Below are 20,292 nucleotides of genomic sequence, written 5' to 3'. Positions count from 1 at the left end.
AACCACCCTAAGATACCATCTCACTCCAGTAAGATTGGCAGCCATTAGGAAGTCAAACAACAACAAGTGCTGGCGAGGATGTGGGGAAAAGGGTACACTTGTACATTGCTGGTGGGACTGCAGATTGGTGCAGCCAATTTGGAAAGCAGTATGGAGATTTCTTGGAAAGCTGGGAATGGAGCCACCATTTGACCCAGCTATTCCCCTTCTTGGTCTATTCCCTAAAGACCTAAAAAGAGCATGCTACAGGGACACTGCTACATCGATGTTCATAGCAGCACAGTTCACAATAGCAAGACTGTGGAACCAACCTAGATGCCCTTCAATAGACGAATGGATAAAAAAAATGTGGCATTTATACACAATGGAGTATTACTCTGCATTAAAAAATGACAAAATCATAGAATTTACAGGGAAATGGATGGCATTAGAGCAGATTATGCTAAGTGAAGCTAGCCAATCCCTAAAAAACAAATGCCAAATGTCTTCTTTGATATAAGGAAAGTAACTAAGAACAGAGTAGGGACGAAGAACAGGAGAAGAAGATTAACATTTAACAGGGATGAGAGGTGGGAGGGAAAGGGAGAGAGAAGGTAAATTGCACGGTAATGGAAGGAGACCCTCAGGGTTATACAGTGGAGGGGGTAGAGAGAGAGGAGGGGAGGGGAGGGGAGAGGTGGGGAGGGGGGAGGGTGGATGATGGGAAAGGCAGCGGAGCACAACAGACACTAGCATGGCAATTTGTAAATCAATGGATGTGTAACTGATGTGAATCTGCAATCTGTGTATGGGGTGAAGGTGGGAGTTCATAACCCACTAGAATCAAAGTGTGGAATATGATATGTCAAGAAATTTGTAATGTTTTGAACAACCCACAATAAAAAATTAAAAAAAAAAAAAAAAAAAAAAAAAAAAAAAAAAAGAAAAAAAATCAGTTCAACAAATTATACTGTCCATGCATCTTTTAGAGTGTGAATGAAATGCTGGATGAAAAACATAATGGTGCTACTCAGAGCGACTACACTGAAATTATAATGTGCCTATTCAGGAACTGTAGATGTGATTACATAAAAACTAAATCAATATGAGCAGTCATTTGTCTGTTTACAGTAACTTCTGCAATTCCTGTGTCTTGGTACAAGAGTTTGGTGTTATAAACCAAAATTCTCAAGGGGGGTCCCTGAAAAAATGTAGGTTTCCCAGGTTAATAACAGTTGAAACCAACCCCTGTTTGCCTCTGGGCTTCAGAGGGGCCCTGCAGTAGAACCTGAGGCATATTTCAGTGGAAGATCTACCCAATTTTATAATACTTGAAATGCTGGGGCCCCCGGAACAGCGGCAAGCATTGACCAGATTATAAAATCAAGATGTGCACTGGTAGTTCTTTCACAGCATTTTCTAGGTCATACCATTCCTGGACTAGCACTCTCACATGTTCATACTCTTCTCATAAGTGAAACTTGCATGCCTGGTACTCTCCACCAAGTGACCATCAGATTAGAAGGGATGATTAATGTGCTAATAGGCAATAAATAAGAATCAATCCCCATATTTCTGCTTCTTCCACTAGACACTGAGTTTCTTGAGGGTAGGAGTTTCTTGTTCATTATTCTTGCATTCATCCATTCAACAATCACTGAAGACCTTCAGAAAATGGGTCAGATATTCTGCCAAGTGCTTAGCGAACAGTAGTCTCTACCCTCATGGAGTTTACATTCTAGAATGGGGATGCAGGCAATAATCAAGGAAACACAAATATGCAATATAATATCAGGCAAGATAAGTATGTTAGTTGGGAAAAGGGTTATTTTAGATAGTGTGGTCAGGCAAGAACTCTTTGAGGAAGTGATATCCAAGTAAAAACGCAAATTGAGTGATACAGGCAGCTGAAATGAAGGAGAAGCAAGTGCAAACGCCTCAAGACAGAAGGGGGCACCAGCCTGGTGTGCTCCAAGAATCATAAGAGGGTAAGCATGCCAGGAATAGAAAAGCAAGAGATCAGGTTGGAAAAGTAAGGCTTGGCCAAATAAGCTTGTAGATATGGTAATAAGTTTTTACTTTAAAGTGGGCAGGAACCGTTGGAGTAAAATTCTATGCACTAACATGATCTGACTTAGTGAAACACTGACCTCTGCGTGAGGAACACTCTAAGGGAACAAGAGCGGAAGCAGTATAACCAATCAAGAGGCTACAACAGTAGTCTAGGCAAAAGGGGGGGCGGGTAATGAGGACTAGGATGGAAGGCGGGGAGTGTGAGAAGTGGTCACATCAGAGGACACACTTTGGAATTAGGAGAAAGGACCTGATCAAACATCTAGTGCAGGTCAGCAGCAACCAAGGATTTTTAGAAGTTTGCACAATAAATAAGTCCTATCATAATCCCCAATCATTTTGGAGGCGCCTATACGTAAAGGCCTGTACTTCGTGGTGATGGAAGTTGGGGTCAGGCTGGGGGGGGCGCATGGGAAGCCGTGGGCGACAGCTTAACTAACTTGTGCACACTTCAGGCAGTGACAGGAGGTACATCTCAGGCAAGGCAGAAGCGAGGACATTACTACAATACTCTTGCTTTGGGAGGTAGGCGTTTGGTAGAAGTCACAGTTTCAAAAGACCCACGTCTTCATAGGCCAGGGAAAGAGGAAAGGGTAGGATGCTCCCGGAGGTGTATTAGGACCCTCCCTATAGGAGACCCACCCAAAGCTGGGCTCAAATTGCCAACGGCAAGCAGAGTCGCAGGAAAAGGTTGGGGTTTCCGGGGAGAAACTGACGGCGCTGTTACCTACATGAAACCAGCACCCCCGGTCACCAGGACCCGCTTCGCAAAGCTGCCGGGAGCACCCTGGGATTCCGCCCAGCCCTCCGCCGACATCTCCCAGCGCGGCAGAGCCTAGCACCGTAAAGCGCCGGGGTCTGAAGACCAGAGGAAAGTATCACCGCGACTTTTTGCGACACACCTAGTTCCACTGACACGTTTCAGAGAAGTCGGCGCAGCTTCCGGAGCGGCTGCGCAGGGCTACCGCGCAGGCGCAGGTCCTCTGGGCCAAAGCCAGACCTAATGCGAGTAATTGAGGGAGTTGGGGCAGAGCAGTGTGTCTGGAACGTCTTCCAGGCAACTGTTGCTAGCCCGAGTTATGCTTTACTTAAAACACGGAAGTTCAGAGTTTTGAAAGAAGTGCCTTCTTTTAGCTCTTGCACTTCACCCATCATCAGAGATTACGCACCAGTTAAGCTGAGAACTCCAGAGTTCTCTTTTTGCAATGTGGAAATAGGAGGTTGCAACTGCAAATTTATTTTTTATCGTTATTATTAATAAGATACATAGGAGACTACTTGCAATCATGATAAAGATGTTCCCTAGGCCTTACTCTTAGGTATTATCCTAATATTCTCCCCTCTTGCTTACTCCACCCCAGCCTGAATGCACTTTCCTCCAATCTGTGCCTAGTTTTTATTTCTTTATTTCTTAGCTCGAATGTCATCCTATTAGAGTCCTTTTCCTGACCACCGCAATTAAAATAGCAAGCTCTATCCTAGCCCTATAGAACCATCTTACTCTTTGTTTTATTTTATTTATTTTTAAAATTTTGATTTGTTATATATGACACCAGAATGCATTACAACTTATATTACATGTATAGAGCACAATTTTTCATATCTCTGGTTGTACACAAAGTAGAGTCACATCCTTCCTGTTGTCTTATGTGTATTTAGGGTAATGATGACCATCGGTCTTTCCTGCCCCTATGCCCACTCTCTTCCCTTCCCTCCCCTCCCCTTTTCCCCTTTGCCCTATTTAGAGTTCATTTAATCCTCCCATTCCGTCTGCCCCCTCAGGCCAGCATACTATGGATCAGCATCCTTAAATCAGAAAAATCATTTGGCATTTGGTTTTTTGGGATTGGTTAATTTCACTTATCATTATCTTCTCCAACGCCATCCATTTACCTGCAAGTGCCATGATTTTATTCTCTTTTATTGCGGAATAATATTCCATTGTGTATATATACCACATTTTCTTTATCCATTCATCTACTGAAGGGCATCTAAGTTGGTTCCACAGTTTAGCTATTGTGAATTGTGCTGCTATAGCACTCATCAACACATACTTCGATGAATTGTTCATTGCTTCTTCTCCACGAGGTTAGGGCCTTTTTGTTTACTGTGATAATTCCAAATCTCTAGGACCAGGCCTGACATAAAATAAACAATTAGTAAATATTGTCAAATAGGAAATGTCTTTTTTTTTCCCCCTACATGATATTTTAGCAAAGACAACAACAGCAACAAAAGAACATTCACTGTCTATGGAAGTGTTATTTGCTACAAACTTTTTGTTTTGAGGGCAAAGTGGTAATATAAATGAAAATCTAAAGTGTACATAGTCTGTGCCCCCCAAATTTCATGATGTATAATATAGATAATTGTTCATTGCTGTATTGTTTAATAAGGAAAAAATGGACACAATCTGTAAGATTGCCTAACTTTTTAAATACAATGGACTGTTACATAGACTTTAAAAAGATTGTACTATCATGGAATGTATGATATAATTGAAAATGTTGACCAAAATATATTGAAGTGAATACTTATAGTTTTTTTTTTTTTTCTGAACTAAATACCTTGCCCTTTATGATTTCCACAAGTTGATCCACTGTCAAAGGATGGGGATCTGACTCATCTTAGGCCAATTGAAGCCTCTTCCTGGGATGTCAAATTGGACTAAGGTTCTACCATAGTCTGGTTGTTCATGAATTCTGAGGACATACAAATTTGGGACTTATTAGTGGCCATATTCTTTCAAATGAACTGAGGAACCAGAAAACCTGCCTTCAGTGGGAGAGAAAAAACAAAGCTGATCAAGAAGGGAAGAAAATAAGATACAAAAAGAGAAGTCCCCCAGGGTTGGGGTTGTGGCTCAGCTGTGGAGCACTCGCCTAGCACATTCGGGGCCCTGGGTTCTATCCTCAGCACCACATGAGGATAAATAAAATAAAGGTGTTGTGTCCAACTATAACTAAATTAAGAGAGAGAGAGAAAGTCCCCCAGCATTCAAGGCCCAGGTTCGGCTTCTCCTTTGGCACCAATTGTATCCCTGTCTTTGACTTACAAGTTTCACTATTAAAAGACAATTCAGACAAATTTAGCAGCGTATATTTGAACAGAGAATGATTCATGAGTTGGGCAGACTCAGAAGAAAGAAAGGTTCAGAGAGTTTAGCTCTACCCAGCAACCTGGGCAGGAAATATTTATAGAAGAAGTATGCAAAGGAGGGCTGGGGATGTGGCTCAAGCGGTAGCGTGCTCGCCTGGCATGCGTGCGGCCCGGGTTCGATCCTCAGCACCACATACAAACAAAGATGTTGTGTCTGCCAAAAACTAAAAAAAATAAAAAATTAAAAAAATGCTCTCTCTTTAAAAAAAAAACATGCAAAGGAGAAGGAAGTGACATTCAGAAACAGCTTAATTGGTTACATCTCCAATTTTGCCTTATCAGGACTTGATATGACAACACATCTGCCAGATATGGTTGTCTTCTGATCAGTTGGCAGCCTGCGTTTGGCTGAATCCCCCCTGCAATAATTGGCTGAGACTCAGTTACTTGTTAGAAGACTATACTTCTGCTTAAGTTGCTGTTCATTTATATACTAAATTAAGTTGCAATTCTCCATGTATTAACTCGAAGTATTGAAGGTAGCTTCAGGTCTAATTTAATTTAATTTAACACCATATTATTTGTAACAACTGGTCTAAAAGGATCCACCCCAAACTACTAACAAGGGTAATCTTTAGGTATTAGATATGGAAGGGGAAAGGAGGAAATAGAAAGTTTAAGTTTTACTTTAATTTTACCGTGAATTTTTTCTAAGCTGCATGAATTTCTTTTATAATAAAAAAGAACTAGTGCAGTTTTTAAAATACCCAAATATTAATACCTCCAGTTTGTTCCTGGTCAGCCAGAGATACTGAAAATGCTATGTATACCATAGTAGGTATTACCCTAGTTTCTTTTCTAAATTGTGAGATGTGTTGTGAGAACTTGCTTATACATTTTTAAAGTGTGTTTTGGAATGAGAATAATTTATATGCACTTATTCATGAAACAATTTTTGAGTTCCTACTTTCATTAAGACAGGAATAGTCTCTGACCCACTGGACCTAATAATGTAGTGAGGGAGTCAGATAAGTCAAGTCATACACCATATAGTAGAGTAATTTCCCTGATAAGGAAGTGAGGGATTTCAGACCCAGGGGCATCTAACACAGAGGCTTCCTAAACTGACAGGGTTGGGGGTGAAGGGGATATAGCAGGTGATATAGGGTTGAGTAGTAGGATCAGCAGAATTATTCCAGTCAAAGGGATTTGCAAATGACAAAGGCCTAGAGGGGAGAAATTGGGGTGTTTGTAGACTGACAATCATAGGGATGGAGATCAGTAGAGAGACTAAAATTTGAGTGACTAGAGAGCCATATTCTAAAGAGTTTGGGTTGTGTACTAAAGGCAGCTGAGAGCCTTTGAAGAAAGTGGTTCAATCATTATTGTTTCCTAAAGTTTTCTGTGGTTCTAAGGAAGAGGTGGACTGTAGCCTGTTAGAGAAGAGTGGAGGAAGGTCCGCTGCCATAGGCTGCTGCTTCCTACTATCACCAGAAGAGATTTGCAATTGAATTGATGGGATATGAGGGAGTAAAGAGAGCTCCATTTCCCAACTCTCTGGCATGCTAAGTGATGATATAATTAAAGAGGAAACCTAGGGATGAAAAATCAGTTGGGTGCCAGACTCATGTTTTATACTTTAGACATGTAAGTGTCTTTGAAACATTAAAGTGGACAAGCTCAGTAAATTATATAGGCATGGAGGAAAAAAAGAACATGGTTCCAAATATAAGGGAATTTTCTTTTTTTGACCGGAATGCTCTTGTCGTGTTTTATTAGCAATTTCCTAATCCCATGAGCCGCTCCAAGGTGCCTTCGACCTGCTCAGCGCGCGCATGCGCATTGACACCATCCGCTGGGGCACCGAGGGCAAAAGCTTTCAGTAACCCGAAGCAACATCCTCCAAATTCTCCATTAAAAAAAGGCGGGAACTAGCCAAAAGCCTGGGGAGTGATGGGACGCGCGGATCTGCATGCCCTTCCACTTCTGCCTCTGATTGGTGAATATGCTTGGCTCGTGGCGAAAACCTCACCTCATTGGCTGTTGGTCTCCAGAGAGGCGGGCTCGCTGCGCTGGCCCCACCCATCCTCCCGCTGCCGACGTGGGGCTGACGGCCGCAGGCGGGTAGGGCCCCGGGTGCGGGTGCCGAACAGGAGGCAAGGATGGGGGGGTTGCGGCTGCTGGCAGTGGCCCTGACGTGCTGCTGGTGGCCGCAGGGCAGCCAGGGTAAAACCCTGCGGGGCAGCTTCAGCAGCGCCGCGGCCCGAGACACTCGGGGCCAGAGCATCGGCCACTTCGAGTTCCACGGTAGGTCCCGGGGGCGGGGAGAGGGATGGAGGCGCGCGGGCCATCGCTCCAGCAGGGCCCGCAGACCGCTCCTCCCCGCCTCCGGGGGTAGGCCGAGGGCGGGCGGCACCCAGCCCCTCCCTGCCACGTCGGGCCAGCCGGGCGACTTCGCCAGCCTCACCTGCACTTCACGGTCGCCTCGGCCCTGCCCCCTTCGCAACTAGCCGGGATCGCGGCAGGCGTTGGCAGCCCCGCAGTTGCTGTCCCGAGCTTGTCTGCAGCCTCTGGCGAATAGAGGTTGTGTTCTGCACCTGAAAGCCCGTGTCCATTTCCCAGCCCTCCCCTTGCAAAAGAATACACAAATGACTGATCTGATCGCTGCATCTTTTTGAGATCCTTCCCCTAAACAAGCATCTTTTGTCCATTCCCGACTGGGCCTGATTACATTCATTTGGGCCTTATTAAGGGTGAATGTAAGCCCAGGAACTTAGATTTCTTTTTTTTTTTCCTTTATTCTTTTATTTTTAAAGACCAGTGTGGTAAAGCCTCTTGGAGCAGAGGGGTTGTAATCTAATTACCATTACTGCCAGAACAGTTTGGTTACTTGGGTGATTTACTATGGATCTTAAGGCCTAGAGTTAATTCAATGGAAACTTCATAATGTATAGTGTCCCGGAAATTTCATTATTGATATTCTCTTTGGCCCATCTGAAATCAGAGTTGCCTTTGATTTGTACAGTCTGGTCTCCCTCAAAAATCAGTAATCATCCCTATAATGAATGAACTTGCAGTTGACTCTAATTTTTGTTGCATTTACTTGTACCCTCAAAATTTCAGATATTTTTTTGTAACTATTTCTCTAGTATTGTTATTTCAAATAATTTGTCCTTGGTGAACTTATGATCTTTGGTCTAAATAACCTTTAGTTGCATTAAAAGATACAACTATGGAGATCAGAATATTGGCCTAAAAAGGATTCTTAGGAAGAAGATAATAGAAATGAAAAGTGGTTTTGGTGTGGGAAAGGAATTTAAAGTCCTGAGAGATTAAAGAATTGGTGATATAAAGGCAGGGGAACCTGACTTTTTAAAAGTCTATAGTTTTTGAACCTAGCTGAGAAAGGAAAAAATCCAATATGAATATATACCTTTGGTGAATAAAGGAGAAACCCTTTATATAGTTTTATTATTTTGTCAGATTTTCATTTTTTTAACTCACTGTAACAATACTTTGAGTAATAATAGTGATAGTAATCTCACTATAATAAATGGCACAACTGAACAGTGCTGAAAAAATCTAGTGTGCGTGGATGCTGTACCAGCAGACTTACAGACTTAGAAGACAACCTGGTTTTTACCTGGTAAACATGGGAGAGAAACATATACTAAGTCTAAATTTCTCAAGACAGATTGGATATAGGGTGTTCCAAATACATTTTCTCATTCTATGTGTGTGTGTGTGTGTGTGTACACATACACATATAAAAATATGTAATTATATTCTCATATATATTTTGTTAATACCAATTTTTCAGTGAATTACACTTCAGTAAAATGATACTAAAAATATATTGAAAAAAACAGCCTATAACTCAGAATGCAATTTAAGGTGTTAACAGGGCTTTATAGTCAGTTTTATGATTTGACAATTTATAAGGTAACCAATTTATGCAAGAGACTTAGACATTCATTATGTATACTACACACAAATATATATTATAATCAAAATGATATATTGTCAAAATGATAATTCTAATAACAATTTTTTTAAGAAGATTTTAAGGTGAAAAATAGGCTCCTGCTTTACCTCTCGTCACCTAGTGTCCCCATTCTTAGAATCAACTACTTTTTGCCATTTCTGTTCCAGGTCTTCACTGTTGTTATTGTGTGCAACCAGGCTCATTCGATTATTAATGACTTAACATATATTGTTATGAAAGTTTTTTGTTTTGTAAAAGTATGATATGTAAAATTTTGTCTTAGATGTAAAATATATACCTCAAAACACATTTCTTTAAACTTTCTTGCTATTTCCTAGGCTTATTTTTTTACATTAAAAATAAATTGAAATATTAAACTCATGTTAAAAAACGAAAGAAACTTTGGCAGGAAATTTCTATTGATTATGAACAATATAAAAGATGTATAGGGATTGTAAAGTGAGGCAAAAAAAGAGTTAAAAATTGTTTTTGAAATATATGTGTTTTTAAATATAAAAAATTGTGGGTTTTTTTTAAGTGAAAGTATTTAATTGTCCTACTATCTCAGTTTCATATAAGACCAAATAAGTTGATCATTTTTGTTTTAATATTAAGGTGACCATGCTCTTCTATGTGTCAGAATCAACAACATAGCAGTAGCTATTGGAAAAGAAGCTAAACTCTACCTGTTCCAAGCCCAGGAGTGGCTAAAACTGCAGGAAAGCAGTCATGGTTATAGTTGTAGTGAAAAATTATCCAGAGCTCAGTTGACAAGTGAGTATATCCTTTTTTCTTTGACCATTAGATATGTTTTTTTTTCCTTATGTTTGAAGTATATAAGATATTTCATGTTTGCCTATATCACACTGTGATAACACTTTGGTACACTTTAAGCTGAATTTTAAGGAAAATAACCTTTTCCTTGTTTAAAATATATAATGCCTCTCCCTGCCTTTAACATTCAAATTTTTTTAAAAATCCAGATAATTTATAAAGGAGTCCTTTCTTTCATTCAGACTCTTTACTATTCATATAATTTATGGTAATATGACAAATATATTTTTACCCAGTGTCAGCATGGAACCAATGATAGTATTTTTTGAATGCATATTTCTGCCAGCACTGAGCTAACACACTAACATGTATGTTAGTTAATTATAAAACTTAGCCCAAGTGATGCCGTTTTATGTCATTGACTTAGTAATATGGTGACAAAATACTTAACTTTGGGAGGTACCAGCACCAAGTCATTGTAAAACCCAGGGTTTGCCTCTGGTGAGGCTTGATTTCCCTTATCCTTATCTAGTGGCTTGAATCCTTGCTCTCATCCATTTTCCTCAACATTGTCTCGTGGTTGTGGTGATAGCCATCCAGAGCAAGTGAAAGCTTTTATAATTTAGAAATGAAGCACATGTGCCCTTCTACCCATTTTACCCCTTGGAAGTTAACTGACTGTAGGAGATGAGAAATGTGAATCATCCCTGAGAAAAAGTAGGAATTACCTTCTTCCCTCTTTATCCACCTATTATTCAGAGACTCATCCATATGTAGGGATGTGGTAGAGTCTTCTTTTTGTCTAGACAAATAAAACACTCCCCTTTCTAAACATCCATTCCTATTAGCCATCTGGTTCCCTCATAAGGCAGCCAGTCAGGATAGGGATAAAAGTAAAGGTCCCCAGTCTGCCATCCATTGTGGCAGTGCTGTAGTCCTTTGCCTGTACTGTTGAAATTGCCTCCCACCTGGCCACTCCGCAGCCATGATGGTTCCCCTTCTGTAACCAGAGTGCTCTTTCTAAATAGCAGATTTGAACCACTTTTTTGTTTTGGGCACCGCAAAGACTTCTTTCTCTCTCTAGTAAAAATTTATCAGGCTTCCAGGAAGAGGACAAGGAGCCAGTTATGAACCATGTAATACCATGTATTTAAAGTTGAGGAACATATTATCTTGGAGTTTAGTTGAATTATGTTATTAACCATTTGGGTTTCCCTTATGCTAATAGTTTATTTATTACCCTGTCCATTTGGAATTATTTTGCTTTTTATTATTGATTAGTTAAGAATTCTTCATGTATTTTTCCCAGTCTCTGGTTTCTCTTTTAATGTTGTTTATGGTATTTATTTATTGTCTGTCTGTACATAATTTAAAATTGGCTAGTTTTAAATATGGTTAAATTTAATTATTTAAAAGCTTTTTATATCTGTTTTAAGACTTTTTTTTAACCTAAAAATATAAACTAGTTATTAAAGACATTTTCCTACAATTTTTTTCCTTAAAAACAAAACAAACTTTGTTAGGCAGTTTAAAGCTTTGGGCTATAAGAATACCAATTTATTTTCTTGTTATCACATGGTCAGTATTATGCCATATATGATATACTCTTAAAAAACATCATTTTCATGATTCATATTCCTGCATTCCCAGACCTTCTATACACAGGGAGAAAGTATAGTGCAATAGGATATCCACGACACTGGGAATCCCTGCTAGTAACTTATAAAAGGGCTTGTTTTGAGCCTCACTTATGTGTTCTACAAATAAGTCAGACTGTTTCTAGGGTCCTGACCATCCTAAGATGCTGCAACTCTAAAGGTTACTCCAGGATACAGTTATATGTAGGAGTATAACTTAAGGAAGCCTTTTGCTGCTGTGTCTTTTCCTATTTTCTTTTTCTCTATTCTGTGAAGTACAAAAGTATTCTTTGTAATTATGGAACGGAAGATATCAGGAAGCAGGAATTTTAGAACAATGAAAATTGTTTTTGTTAATATTCGTGCCTGAAATAAATTAAGTACTTAATATGTATTGATATAAATAGATACAGATTTATAGATTTTATTAATTCTTTTCCCAGTAATAAAATCCAAATATTAAGAAAATCTGTCTTGAACTTTTATATAGTAGTTGTCATATTTGTAGTATATTATTATATAGATGCTTGGGTACATTGAAACCAAAGCATATTCTTAAATTTATGACACTGTAATAGTACCACATACTTAAAAATAATTCTTTTAGGAAGTGGATTTCCTATCAGTAAGACTTTTAGGAATTAATAGCCTTTCACCTATTTGGAATGAACTCATTAATGATGTCCAACTCCTATGTAAAACCTTACTGCTACTACTCACTGTGAAGAGACTAGTAGATTTGAAAAATCTCTAGTTGCTTGATTCACTCAGATTAATGTTTGAGAAATTATTTTTCAGTCTTCTTTTGTTCTTGAATTTCATAGCACATCAGATTTCTTTCTTTCTTTCTTTTGTGCATATGTGTGAATAGTGGTAGGGATCAAATCCAGGGCCTTGTGCATACAAGGCAAGTCTCCTACACTGAGTTGTGTCTCCAGGCCAGATTTTTTTTTTTTTTTAATGACAAGAACGATTTTGGTTTTAAAAGCAAGAAAACTGAACACCTACAAGCACAGAAAATGGTGAGTTTTTCTTTCTATCTAAAAGAAATCTAATGAGATTCAGGATAATTTGCTGTTAGATTATAAGAGCTAAATATATTGTATGTAAAACATTTTGATATTTTATATCTTTTTGTGTATTTGGTGTATTAAAATCATTTAAATATATTAGTATTTTATTCTGTGTATTTTGGTTAATAATATTCATTTTCTTTTATAATATGACTAGGCAATTAGCCATGCAACACCATTCACTGCAATTCAATTTTTGTTAATATTTGAGGTACTAATTATACCAGCATAGAATATGCATGCTGTGCTGTAGTCTTTTGTCTCACAAACAATAAACATACAGTTTTGTCAAGAGGCTCACTTACCAGGCTTGCTGAAACAGACAGACAAAAACTAAAGGCCAGTATCACTTTATGAAGCACATTTTTGTCTCTGTAGGTCCATGTAATTTAAAATGAAACATCAAAAAGTATATTGATGAAAATATAATAATGAGTTTTTGTATTGTCTTATCTAAGAGAAAAAGTGCAAGTGATAGAGACACAGCAGAACCTTTATATAATGAGGTCCAGATTATATAATTGCAAGCCTCACATTTAAACAGTCTCATTCCTGAACTATTGATTGACTATATTTTTACTAAAGGTCTTCAAAAATTTAACAGAAACTAAAATCTTAGCTGCATTTTTTTAGCGACTGTATAATTTAAAAAAAGAAGTAATATAAAGTCTGCTAATCTACAGTAGCCAAAAAGGCAATGTTGTGGTGTTGTGAATCAAATCCTCTTGTTCATTTTAACTCATAATAGGTAGAATTTCCAGTTGTAAATTCAAGGTCCTTAAAATTTGAATCTTGACTAGGTACATCTGTATCTCATTTATCAAGCCATCCTATACATAACATTTCCTCAGTTTTCTATTAGGAAAAATTTCCAGTGTACAGAAAAGTTCAAAGTAAAGTATGATCAACAATGTAATTTTATGCGTTAAGAATACTCTACTTTGTATAAAACCATATATCTTAATATAGGATTTTTCATGTGTCTCATTTGTCCTCAGAAGAATTCTGAGCTAGATAGGGCAGGTATCTTCCATTATACTGTTGAAGAAGCAAATTTATAAAATGTAATTTATTTACTGAATTACACAAAGCCAAGGCTTGCTCTGCTAACTCCACTGTTTGGAATAGTGTCTGGAGTTTGAGACACCACTTTCCCACAGTTTCCCCACAGCTTCAAGTAGTATTATTTAATGCCTCTTAGGGCAGAATTACAGTCTTAGATCTGGAAAAGATCATTATTTTGTACTTCTCAAAAGAGGGTACTGTGGCATTTTAGGGAGGAACAGTTTTTTGCTATGTGACTTTACCTAGCTTACATGAGATTTAGCACAGCTTCCCTCCAAGTTTGTCACAGCTACTATGACAACAAAATTGTCCCCACACATTTTCAAAATGCCCTAAAGGGAAGCAGGATTACCCTGATTTGAGAACTGTGATTAGTATAAAACCTTGTATTAAAGAAAGAAGAAGGAAAATTAATTTGTTGAGCAACTACTTTGACAAATACCATGCTGGGTGACTCATATAAGTTAGTCCTTACATCAGTTCTTTGCTATAGGTATTATCTTCATTTTACAAATGAAGAAAGTGAGTGTTATTGTATATATACAGATCCGTTTGATGCCAACTTTCATGAGTTTTCCCCCACTATGTCATATTACCTTATATGGACCTGAACCAGTGTAACTTTCATCTTCTGTATTCCTTTTTTTATTGATTTTTTAAAAAAAATAAATGACAGCAGAATGCATTACAATTCTTATTACATATATACAGCACAATATTTCATATTTCTGGTTGTATACAAAGTATGTTGACACCAATTCATATCTTCATATATGTACTTTGGATGATGATGTCTATTACATCCCACCATCCTTGCTAACCCCCTTCCCCCTCCATTCCCCTCCAACCCCTCTGCCCTATCTAGAGATTGTCTATTTTTCCCATATTCCCCCTCCCTACCCCACTATGAATCAGCTTCCTTATATCAGAGAAAACATTCGGCATTTGGTTTTTTGGAATTGGCTAACTTAGCATTATCTTCTCCAATGCCATCCATTTACCTGCAAATGCCATGATTTTATTCTCTTTTATTGCCGAGTAATATTCCATTGTGTATATATGCCACACTTTTTTTTACCCATTCATCTACAGAAGGGCATCTAGGTTGGCTCCACATCTTCTGTATTTCTTTTTTCTTTTCTTTTTTTTTACTTTTAAGTGCCTTTTGATGTTTTTGTTTGTTTGTTTTGTTTTGTTTTGATATGGGTGCTAGGAATCAGTCCCAGGGCCCAAGCAAGCACTGTCTCATGGAGCTGTACCTTTAGCCCGGTACTGCTTTTAAGAATGACCAGTCAGAAAAATGTTTTGGAAAAATTTTTTGAAAAACTACTTGTCAGTCATAATTTTTAGATATCATAATGATTTTCTTAGTTAGTTGAATGCTCCATTTAAAATTTAACTCAAGTAACTTAAAAATGTCAAATGTCACAGCAGTTACTGCACAGCATTGTGAATGTGCTTATTGTCATGGACTGTTCTCTTAAAAGTGGTTAAAATGATAAAATTGTGTATCTTTTTTTCTTATCACAGTAAATTCAAAGTTTCAGTGAAACCATTTTCATTTGTGGTATTTCAGTATTTTAATAGTGATTTCTTGGTATAAAATGCATCATTTTAATCTGCTTTATACTTTACATGCCTTATTCCAGTACTACACCCAGGCCTGAGTTTTTGAGGCAAAAAAAGGATTCTAATCCCTAGATTGATTATACAACTAAAACAGTGAGCATATTTAAAAGTTTTGCTTTGGCTGCATCAATTTGCAGTCCTACCAGCAGCGTATGAGTGTACCTTTTCCCCACATCCTCACCAATTTCTTGGAAAATTGGGAATGGAAACACCATTTGACGCAGCTATCCCTATCCTCACTCCATACCCAAAGGTCTTAAAAACAGCATGCTACAGGGACACAGCCACATCAATGTTTATAGCAGCACAATTCACAATAGCTAAACTATGGGACCAACCTAGATGTCCTTCAGTAGATGAATGGATAAAAAAAATGTGGCATATATATATACATACAATGGAATATTACTCAGCAATAAAAGAGAATAAAATCATGGCATTTGCAGGTAAATGGATGGAGTTAGAGAAGATAATGGTAAGTAAAGTTAGCCAATCCCAAAAAAACAAATGCCAAATGTTTTCCTTGATATAAGGAGGCTGTTCATAGTGGGATAGGGAAAGGGAGCATGGGAGGAATAGACGAACTCTAGACAGGGCAGAGGGGTTGGAGAGGACAGGAAGGGGCATGGGGTTATTAATGATGGTGGAATGTGATGATCATTATTATCCAAAGTACATGTATAAAGACACGAATTGGTGTGAATATAATGTATATACATCCAGAGATATGAAAAATTGTGCTGTATATGTGTAATAAGAATTGTAATGCATTCCACTGTCACATATAAATAATTTTAAAAGAGTTTTGCTTTGAAAGGTGTTGTTTTCTTTCTCTTTAAAGTGACAATGAACCAGACTGAACATAATCTGACAGTGTCCCAGATTCCATCTCCACAAACATGGCACGTGTTTTATGCAGACAAGTATACATGCAGAGATGACAAGGAGAACTCTCAGGTGGAAGATATCCCCTTTGAAATCGTGTTACTAAACCCAGACGCTGAAGGAAATCCATTTGACCATTTTAGTGCTAGAGAATCTGGTAAGAATACCTATTTAAATATATCCTAAATACAAAAAAAAGACATAAAAAACACCTTCATGTTGTGTTTTTAGAATATTAAAAATTTAAAGTCATCTATGTGTTTAGCATTTGGGAAATGGCTGAATGAATCTTTTGATAACATTTTGATAGCTATAATATTAAGTTTAAAAGGCAGAACACTGAATTTTATATTGCATGACTTCAGTGTATTTAAAAATGCAGAGAATGAATTTTTAAAAATCACAAAAATAATAGGTTTCTTATTCTGAATGGTAGAGATGTATAGTGTTTAGTCTGCTCTGTGTGGTCTACCTCTTTTTATTGTTTTATGACATCTTAGAATTATATTTATAAACAAAAATGTTAATAAAGCAATTTAAATTGATATTTCAGCAGTTTAGCTTAGAAACTGAATTATTTTCCAAGGCTATCCTTTCACTAGGTTGTTTGAGCAGATTTAGGGACTGCCTTTATTGGTACATAGGAATGATCAGAATCTATAATGCTTTCTGGAGTCAAATTTACTTCCATAAAGACACATTTTTACCAAATTTTAGGTGACTATGCCCGGCCCTATTGAAGTGAGATTCCTAGCCTCAACAAAAATTAAGGGATTCTTATGATTTCGATAAACCCAGTATGAAGTAGAATAGACTTGTTGGAGTAACATGTCAGAGTTATAAAAGGATTTATATAGGCCATCTGTCAAAGAAAAGTGATGACTTCATGAGTTATTTGCCCATTTGAAAAAGTCAGTCTACTTAGAGAAGAATTTAATTCCATTGCATCTCATCGGCCATAAAGAGGATGGGTGGAGGGTGGGACAAAAATAAGGCCGTGTTAGACTTAACCAATGTTTAGTTCAAAGTGTAAGTTTGCCACAGCTAGAAAAGCAAGTCAAAGAGCATTTGTAATAGGTCACAAATGAATGTATAAAGAATGAATATATTATAATATCCATTGGTTTGAAAAAGTTTATAGAGTCAGTGGGATGCTAATGTTTTAAAATAGATAGTTTTAAAAGTTCTTTCTGTGAGGGAAATGAGAGTCTAAGCCACTCAGGTTGTTTTTGAATGCAGATGAACTTAAAGGTCAGATTTCACTAATGATAACCTTAGAACAGTGTGGATCATTATTGAAAGCTAGTCTTGTCATTTATTTTATCTTTATAAAAGATGTTGACATTTATTTTCCATATTTTGAAAAGGCATTGGTGAAATCCAAATCTGATAGCATTGGATGACTGATTTGGACTAAATTACTTTTTTTTTAGAGAGGGAATTTTTTTTTTTTTTATTGTTGGCTGTTCAAAACATTACATAGTTCTTGATATATCATATTTCACACTTTGATTCAAGTGGGTTATGAGCTCCCATTTTTACCCCATATACAGATTGCAGAATTACATCAGTTACACATCCATTGATTTACATATTGCCATACTAGTGTCTGTTGTGTTCTAGAGAGGGAATTTTTTAATATTTATTTTTCAGTTTTCGGAGGACACAACATCTTTATTTTATTTTATTTTATGTGATGCTGAGGATCGAACCCAGCACCCCGTGCATGCGTGTTACCGCTTGAGCCACATCCCCAGCCTTGGACTAAATTACTTTTAAGATCCCTTTCAACAGCACCATGAAAATGGAAGGGAGATCAGTGGGGTGGGGGTGGGGTTTGAAAGGGACAGGGGAGGGAAGGGAAGAGAAAGGAATAGCAGAATGATGTTGACCAAATTATGCTGTGTGCATGTGTGAATGTACCATGGTAAATTCCACCTTTATGTATATCTATGAAGTACCAATTTATAAGAGCAATAATAGAGATGGGGGAGAACAACGGAGTAGAGGAGGAGATGGACACTGAAATGGAATAAATTATATTCCATGCATGTGTTATGTCACAATGAACCTCACTATTATGTATAGCTATAATCCACTAATAAAGACACTTTTAAAAAGTTGATAGTTGCTTGGAGTTGAGAGCAGGTATGAGAATTACTGCAAACACGCACCAGGGGCTTTTGGAAGAAGTGGAAATGTTTTAGAAACTGAATTGTGGGCTGGGACTATAGCTCAGTGGGGAACACTTGCCTAGCATATTCAAAGCCCTGAGTTCAATCCCCAGTACTACCAAAAGAAAAAAACTGAATTGTGGTTGTTGCACAACTGTATAACTATACCAAAAATTATCGTATACTAACCTTGAGTGCGTTTTATGATCTACATCAGTTATGCCTCCTTAGTAAAGCTATTTTAAAAAGATATGGGAAAGAAAGATCACTTTACTGTATGATTTCATTATTTCATTTAACACCAATTTTTAGGGCCAGGCAAGGGCTTACTAGGAAGTAATCCTTTATATGCCAGCCCCACTGCCTCTAGTGGAGTCCAGATGTGCTGTCCTTTCCCCTCCTGCCTTCTAGGCAGTAGACCTTTGGCTCAAAAGGTTGTCTTATTTATTGTGTGGCTCTCTGGGACTTGAGACTCCCGATATGCTTTTTTCTTGCCTCCTTTTCCAGGCTTCCATTTCTGCTCTCTTCCCTCATTCCAGTTTCACATCTGAACTTTGAACCCACACCTTTATGCAATTACATCTCTGCCCTGTGCTGTGCTTGGGCCAATGAATGCCACCCACACCCACCTGCCTTGTCCTGAACCTTGCCCATATCTTCTAGTGTTTTCCTTAACATCTGGAGTTATGGCTAGCTTTTTAGGATTTACATTCTGCTTTGCTTCTTAGTTCTGACTCATTCTAACTTTTCTTAATGTTGTCACTGATGTTGGTTTGATGCTCACTCTGATATCTTAAAGTTTTTTCTTATTCTAAAATGTGTAAAGTTACATTGGTTATGTAGCTGACAATGTTTAAACAAGGAGCAAAACCTCACTGTAATGTGTATTTTCATTAAGCATGATTCTGTGCAGGACTAACCTTCAGGGATTGATTATTAAAAAGTGCCAAAAGTACCCAAAAGTACTCAGCCTTAATTTTTGACTAGTTTAATTCCTAAAGATCATATCATTGTATTGATTAAAATGCCTGCAATTCTTTGTTATTCTAGTCCAAATTGATGGTTTGCAGCCTATTACTGTGTTTATAGCTAGAGAAGCTATTTTTAAAAATCCAGATTGGTTCAGAGCTCTGAAGTTGATTCTGTTTATTGTCAGGACCACTGACCTAAAAGTCTCTACTCCACATTGTTTTGGTGATGTGTTAGTTTTTTAAAGTAAAGGCTTAAGAGGGATTCTTTTATTCTCAGGTATTTGTTTTCAGGGAATAATCTCCAATTAGTTCATTTCAGAAACTTGGTCACTTATCTCGTTATCTGCTCCAAGTAAGGAGAATTGATTTGCTATGGCTTTATTTATTAAGAATTGACTATTTCCGTATGTCTGGGAGGTTTGAATTAGAATAACCTGCTGATAATTGCTGCAATTAATGATACATGTTAATCTGGTTAAATTTTATAATTTGTTTTCTTTCAAAACAATTAGTGTTTTTATATCTAACAGACTTTGGTTAATCCTGTATTCTATACAGTCTAATTTTACAAAATGAACTGAGGCAAGTTTGATGCCACTGGACAGTGTACTAAATAGGAGCATAATGCTTTAAGGTAGAATCAAATGAAACTGCTTTGTAAAAAGATTAAAATCCTTGTTAACTGTATTCGTGCTCTTGTTAGAGACCAAAAGAAGCACCTAGGATGCCAAGAGTGTTATTACCTAAGGCAGATAGACTGGTTTTCATTGGAATATTACAGGCTCTCCCATCTGCCATCTCACTGTATTTAATTTTAGCATATATGTTCATGCTTTTCTGTTTTCCCTTTTTTCCTCTATGTTCCAAAAGATAATGGGTTAGATCTTAATGTTGCACTGGTAACATGTTTTAATGTTTTTAGCTTAAAGTAATAGAAAACCCTAAGGC

The 20,292-nt window shown here is 37.6% G+C and overlaps 2 protein-coding genes across 4 annotated transcripts in view; one reads left to right on the top strand and one right to left on the bottom strand.

The window, feature by feature from the left end:
- Positions 1-2,973, bottom strand: part of Tgds (TDP-glucose 4,6-dehydratase) — a 39,235-nt gene extending 36,262 nt beyond the window's left edge. Inside the window, exon 1 of one of the 2 annotated variants that reach the window (XM_058582787.1) lies at positions 2,784-2,973. In XM_058582787.1, coding sequence (XP_058438770.1) covers positions 2,784-2,869 — 86 coding nt within the window. In that variant the 5' untranslated portion in view covers positions 2,870-2,973. The remainder of the gene's footprint in view (positions 1-2,783) is intronic. The other variant, XM_046454926.2, reaches the window with a different exon arrangement.
- A 4,259-nt stretch (positions 2,974-7,232) lies between these two features.
- Gpr180 (G protein-coupled receptor 180) overlaps positions 7,233-20,292 on the top strand; it is a 28,461-nt gene continuing 15,401 nt past the window's right edge. The window contains exons 1-3 of one of the 2 annotated variants that reach the window (XR_009227850.1): positions 7,233-7,458; positions 9,752-9,910; positions 16,156-16,356. Coding sequence is in view for 1 of the 2 variants with exons in the window: in XM_046454951.2 (XP_046310907.1) it covers positions 7,314-7,458; positions 9,752-9,910; positions 16,156-16,356 (505 nt within the window). In the remaining variant the exon portion in view is untranslated. The remainder of the gene's footprint in view (positions 7,459-9,751; positions 9,911-16,155; positions 16,357-20,292) is intronic. The other variant, XM_046454951.2, reaches the window with a different exon arrangement.

This window comes from Marmota monax, unplaced genomic scaffold (assembly GCF_021218885.2).
Source record: "Marmota monax isolate L192 unplaced genomic scaffold, Marmota_monax_Labrador192_F-V1.1 WCK01_AAM20220418_F8-fsc00026, whole genome shotgun sequence".
NCBI lineage: Eukaryota > Metazoa > Chordata > Mammalia > Rodentia > Sciuridae > Marmota > Marmota monax.
Note: the sequence above shows the minus strand (reverse complement) of the source record. Positions and strands in the feature narration are given on the sequence as shown.